At 36.0% G+C, this 6,868-nt stretch overlaps 1 protein-coding gene across 1 annotated transcript; it reads right to left on the bottom strand.

Moving 5' to 3' along the window:
* Nucleotides 1–5,932: 5,932 nt before the first annotated feature.
* On the bottom strand, nucleotides 5,933–6,661 carry LOC149150521 (disease resistance protein RPS5-like). The gene has a single exon (XM_089442843.1). The coding sequence runs from the start codon at nucleotides 6,659–6,661 to the stop codon at nucleotides 5,933–5,935; it is 729 nt and encodes a 242-aa protein (XP_089298969.1).
* Between the last annotated feature and the right edge of the window lie 207 nt (nucleotides 6,662–6,868).

Raw genomic sequence — 6,868 nt, 5'->3', positions numbered from 1 at the left:
TGATGGTTTCTAGAAATATCTTCATGCCACTCTTTTTTGCTAGCATTTGGTCCTGGCGTGTTCCTGCTAAGTCATCATTAATCCTCTCTCGGTCAGTTCTGGGTCACTCTCAGTCTTTAATAGCCTCTGACACAACTACCAATTCATACACCCTTTTAACTTTCTGTTAGATAATATCGGTGCCTTGAAAAATATGGTGTCGTGTTTCATGGAGTACCCAGGAGCCTTTCGAACGCTGGCATTTTAACACAAGAACACTGTGAAACAGGCGAGCCTGACTTCCCTTTATGCCCTTAGGAATACAACCCCCTTCTGCTTCTTCTTTTATGTGATCGACGGCTTGAACCGAGTGCTTAGTCCTTTGGGTGCTAAGGCTTTCAATTGTCGCATGAAGGCCTTTTCCTTTGTTACTTTTAAAACCTTTAATAAACCCTTACACCACATCGGACAATATCCCGGATGGGAAAACCTTATGAAATACAACCCATTGAACATCGCATACAGTGGGGATTTTTTCTTATCGCAATCACAATACGGCATCTGATGTTGAATACACTTGCCCTTATGTTTTTCCACTAGGCAGTTGTGATCATTGATATGCAAGATGACTTCATATTTTCCATGTGTCACCTTATGAGTGGTGACACGTGTCACCTAGAAATGGCCCCATAAGACCCCTGAAAATGTCAAAACTGAGTGACACATGTCTGCTTGCCATGTCAGCATCCATACTACCACGCGTCCTCTGTACTGTGACTTGTCATTTGTACTGCCACATCATTGATGACATTAGCTACCATGTTTGCTTTGAGAACAGATCAGAGCTTGCCACGTGGCCCCCTAGAGGAGAGAGAAAAAGTCTTGCCCGACCCTGTTTTTTCATGCTTTTCCTTTGTATTTGGTTTCCTCAACCCCATGACGATGCATCGCTTTATCGTGATATTAACTGTTTGCAGGTAATTTTTAGTTGAAACCCCTTTAATCCATCGATCGCTAATCACTGATGCCATGTGGAGGAGAGAGAAATTAGGTCACACGCCTTGGTTTTGTTGAGCATTTCCTTTGTTAACATTTTCATCCCTTTCCCAACAATACAACATTATATCACAGATCAGCCCCCGCAAGGCTTTGAAGTTTAGGATTAAGCATGTGCCCTGGGATCCTACCGATAGTCGTTTTGCGATTACGGTCGGCCCTCTGAACCTCCAATTGTGATTTTCCCTCCATACTTAGTGATTTTTGGTTTGCTGGGCTTTTCTAAGGTAGACATTCAACATGCTTTATCTTTTTCTCCAGGAGTCCATTTTTGGACTTCCATATACCATTGGAAATCTCTTTCTGAGCACTATGCAATGGAGAGGGTCTCATTTAGCTCTGAGATCTCATGTGACCTAAGAAAGGGGCTCCAAATTTCAATGCTCTTGGGAAACTTTGACCATTTGAAACCCACAATGTAATGAGTGACAACACTTAGTATGAGATCTGTCATGATATTCTTGGATGAGAAGTCCATAGGTTTAAGCACAACAGAGGTTGAGTACGATGTTGTTGGCATGGCTAGTTGTGAGGCATATTGAAGAATAGCCTTGGAGAGTTTTTTGAGTATGTTTTGGATATGACAAAAATATATTACGATGATATTGAGTGGGATCTAATTAGCAAAGAATCATGTATATAGATGAGACTGAGATATATTCATATATTGAGATAGTGTTGTTGTAGGAAACAAACTTAGGGTCATGGTTGTCACTTATGTGATAGGGAGAATGAATAAGTTATCCATTTTGTGATATATATTTATTCTAATATAATATTTGATTTGACGTTCTGCATGAAAAAGAGATTGTTGCTATTGAGGCATTATGAATGAACTCTTCAGTGAGTTGTTTAAACCAGTACCATATATGAGCACGATGATATGTTTCTCATCTATAGAGAATAGGACTGATCAAGGACACTAAGCTAGCTCTTCCCCCCTATCTGAGCTTCCATCGTGAGCATTTGAGATGGAGGGCTCCTTAGGTTGAAGGATCTGTAAATGGTAGGGTCATAGATTTTTCTCCCCTATATGTAACCCATAAGGTAAGAGATGTTAGCTCCCCTATCTTGGTCTATGAAGAGTATACCCTAGTTGGAATCATACCCACAAATAGGGCTTGTTGGGAATACCACTCCCCATCAAACCAATGAGGTGAGGGAGTGCTTGGAGGTGTAGAGCCCAAGATGATTACGATGTAGGTGTTCTACCACATGAATGTTGAGGGTGATTGTTGGGAGCATTAGTGGGAAATAGGATGAGTTTAGATGTGCTCCCCTATGCAATGACTCTTATTTCTCGACATAGCGTGGAAGATGTTTGCTCCCCTATGGGATGAATTGGAGTGAGAGTGTCCAATAGGACCTTCCCCACATTTATAGACATGAGGCGAGAGTGTCCTTTAGGACCTTCTTCATTGTTATTTTGGGTCGACACTGAGCTCCCTGATGTGGTTCCAAGTTGAGAAGGGGTCCCTCATGATAATCTCTCTGATGTTTCCAAGGTCATAGTATTAGGATCCCGCTCGCAATGATTCTGGGTGGTAGCAGTAGCTCCCCGATGGATAGAGGGTGGTATCTTAGGCTCCCCTTTGATGTCAATTTATTCTTCTTTTAGATTAAAAAATGTTCAACATATGATCAGGGACAATCAAGAGAAAATAAGAAATAAGCAAAGATTAACTAAGATGAACAATGATGACATTTAATGATGAGATATGATATAATTTGATGACTAGATACTTTCATGATTATATGATGTAGTTGTAATTTCTCCCTAGTTGAGAGCAGTGTTAATTTGACAGCTCAATGACAAATTCCAACCATGGGACGAGATTCCACTTTTTGAGAGCAGCAATTTTGAGTATTGAAACACTCAATTTGGACAAGGGAAAGTGTATTTTTGAATTAAATCCCACATGTGCACAAAAAGATAGGTCGACCCAAAAGAGAAATTGGACACCCATGTGTGGCTATAAATAGAAGTCAAGTGACTCTCATTTGGACATCATCATTACGATCATTCTTCTTCTTCTTTCTTTAGTTTGGCTCACATATGTTTGAGATGATTCATGGAAGTTTTCTCACACGGGTTCCAGATTGTAGGGTTTGAAGCTTGCATGTGTGCTAGGATTTTGGTCTCTAACCACAGGCTTGTCACAAGCAATCTTTGGCTGCAACCGCATGCAGGTCGACTCATCCATACTACTGAAGCATTTCAACCACATGCACATCACATCATCCATGCAATTGCGACCTAGTGTTTGGTTTTAACAGTTGATTGCAGATTTCAATAGTTGACCGCAAAGTTTGGCAGTTGACCACAAAGTTTGACAATTGACCATGGACTGTGACATTTGACCATAAGCTTTTGGATCAAGGTTTTGATTATTAGCATTGTTGGGTTCATCTCATGAATGTTGTTTAGCTGGTTTTTTTCTACATAGGATTATGGTTGAAGATATGAATTGTTGTATTCTCTCTCTTGCTTAATCATTCAATGACAATCTTATAAGAAGAAAAAATTGAAAGGATTTTCCCCGTAGTGGGTTTTTCCCTAGTCTCCAACGAATCCTTGTGTATTTATATGTGAATTATTGTCTTTTATAGCTCCTTTGTGTTCCCTGCAATGATGATAATGATGCTTTTTCTATATAATTGCATATGTTGTTGAATAATTTTGTAAATATGAATATTGCTATATGAATATTGTTATGATGATGTGGGGTGAATTTAATATGTAATTTAAGAAATGCAATTATCTAGAGCAGAGAAAAATATATCCCTAAGAAAATTTAACTGGGGTAGGGGTTCATGTAGTGTAAATAAGTCTTAAAGGCCTTGTTAATTGATAATTATGTGATAAAAATTTTATTGCAAAAATAAATAAAATTATTTTTAATTAGCATTACTTTTTCTTCACCTTTAAAGGGATATGCAATGACCAAACCAAAGGTACAACTATGGACTCTTTGTTATCTCTTGTTGCTAACAATTTTATGGAACATATTGATATTTTAGCCTTAAAAAACTTTCATTAACCCTAAATGTTGGTTTCTATTTATCAATGATACCTTAATATTTTGGCCTCATGGCCATCCCTCTTTGATCTTTGTTTTTAACCATCTTAGCGAATCTCTCTCGATATTTAATCTATTATAGAAATTCAAAAGAAAATCTCTCTTCCCCTTTTAAATGTCCTCAACTCCAATCTTCCCGATAACACCTCCACCTGCCAAGTTTATAAGAAAAATGTCCATATGAAGTGACACCTTCATGCTTATTCTCACTACCATCATATCCAAAGAAACTTTTTTAAAAACTCAAGTTACTCAACCTATTTGAATCTTAGCTTCTCATTTCCTTGCAAAATAAAAAAAGCATACCTTAAAAAGACCCTTATGGCCAATGGGTACCTAATCTCTTAAATTATTAAATACCTCCACTTAGGTTTCCATTTTAAAGCTAAAACATTTTTTCCACTTATGTGGCATTATGTTTGACCAAAACATTTATCAAATTCCTTACTCCTATGAAAAATCATACATAGGCCAAATTAATAACTAATTCAAAACTTATCTCAAAAAACATATAACTAACATAATCTAGCCATTGTATTTTCATTGAAAAAACCAAAATTTTTAAGTCAACAAGTGAACTCTCCTAACATATAATTTTACAAATTTTAAAAATAAAAAACCCTTAATAATTAAGGAAAAAACAAAACACCTAATTAATGGTAAAAATGACTACAAACTTATCCAATCATAAAATTTCATGATATCAAACATTATCTTTTTTTATTTTTCGTATTTAATCATTGCTGGTCTTCCAAACACTATTTTTCTCCCTTGACTCATCATTCTCTTTTGTTCTTATTGATTTATCCTTTACTTTATTCTTTATACTTTTAAATATAATTTTTATTTCTCACAATCAATAAAATATTTATATTTTACATTAAGATTAAATCATTTTCATTAATTTTAAAAACTTATTAAATTATTTTATTTAATTTCAATTTACAATATAAAAAATTTAACAATGATTATTTTTTATATTTGTTTTAACATTTTTTTTTAATATAGGTGATATTTACTTGAATGTTTAGACTCTCCAAAATATTTACAATTTCCATTCAAAAATTTAAATAACATGCTAAAACACATTAATAAAATTTAAAATTTTGTATATCAACTCATAAATAAATCACAAATTAAAACCCCAAGAAAATAGTAAAATTTAAATTCATTCCATATATTACATAATAAATAGTTTATGAATTAAAAACAAATAAATTACGAACTAAAAATCCAAAAAACAATAAAACTTAAATTCATTCCATATATTACCTAATAAATAGTTTATGAATTAAAACAATCTTAATATTTGAAACTCATTTCATAAAAACATATTTATAACTTTCAAGGAGTCGGTTCCCTCTATTCCTCGTTTTTAAGCACAATCTCACAGTTCGGGAGCTTTCTTAGCTCATCAACAACCGTGAAGATTTAGATACTTCAGATTTTGAAGTTCTTCTAGTGTAGAAGGCAACGATTTTAGATTTTTACAGAAGTTAAGATACAAAAATTGAAGATGTGAAAGATTACCTATTTCTTCAGGTATATCTTCAATCTCACTGAAACCCATAAACAGAAATTCGAGGTGTGTCAATTGCCACAATGATGTTGGCAGTGATCGTATGGCCGTGCCATGAAAGTCTAATACCCTCAAAGAGGTGAGGTTCAATAAAAATGCTTCTGGAATTTCTTTCAATCCCTCATTTTCTCCCACGTATAAAGAAACTAGTTTGGGGCATCTCAACTCCTTTGCAGGCAAAGACTTAATATCATTGCCCAAAACTGATATTCGCCTGCAATTTTCTGAACCTGGGATATCAAGGGAAATGTTGAAGACTTTGACGTGCCCTCAAGACACAATTCTCCTCATTTTCTGCAATATAAATAGCCATGTCATGGAGGACATCATGGACATTGATAACACCGTCTTCCACCTGGAACAAGCTGCGATTTACAAGTAACCGTACATAGCTTTCCGCCGTCTTTAAGACATGGTCATAGTTGGCATCTTCTTTGGTTTTAACTAGGCCTTCTGCGATCCATAGTTGCGCCATCGCTTCCACTGGTATAGCAGCATCTTCTGTAAACATGGCAAAGAGAAGAAAACAGTTTTTCAAGTTAGCATCGGGCAGACTGTCGTAACTCCGTCTCAATCGCTGATACAATTCTCCATTAATTCGAGGATGGGTGATTGGAAAATTTAAATCCACTTTTTGCATTTGATTTAATGCAAGATTCCACTCATCTACAGCTGCGTTGCCCATCATTGTTGAGGCTATTACATTTATTGCCAACAGTAACCCTTTACACTCCTCGGCTACCTGCCGCTCAATATTCTCTACATTGTTCGGAACATGGCAATCTTCGAAAGCTACTTTTAAAAACAACTCCCAGGCCTCGTCTCTTCGTAAGGGTTGTATTTCCGTGCCCTGTTTTGCATTCATTTCTTGAATCAGATCTCTATTTCGAGTTGTGAATACAAGTTTGCTCCCTTTGTTCTTGCCAAACTGCACGCCCAATTCTTTCAGAGAGAGTGCCCTCCACATGTCGTCTAAAACCAAAAAGAATTTCTTGGTCTTCAAATATGCACACAACTACATCTTCCACATATCACCGGAACAGTTGCTCAGATCTAAATTAATTGCAGAAGCAATATCATTTTGTATCTGCAAAATTGAAAATTCAGCAACTGTAGCCCAAATGACATGATCAAAAACACCGTTAACCTTGTAGGTGTTGTAGACCTTTTTAAG

Source organism: Pinus tabuliformis, chromosome 9, assembly GCF_031772625.1.
Source record: "Pinus tabuliformis cultivar Carrire ecotype Pingquan chromosome 9, CPIR1, whole genome shotgun sequence".
Classification (NCBI taxonomy): domain Eukaryota; kingdom Viridiplantae; phylum Streptophyta; class Pinopsida; order Pinales; family Pinaceae; genus Pinus; species Pinus tabuliformis.
The sequence above is the reverse complement of the archived record's forward strand: the minus strand, read 5'-3'. Positions and strand labels throughout refer to the sequence as shown.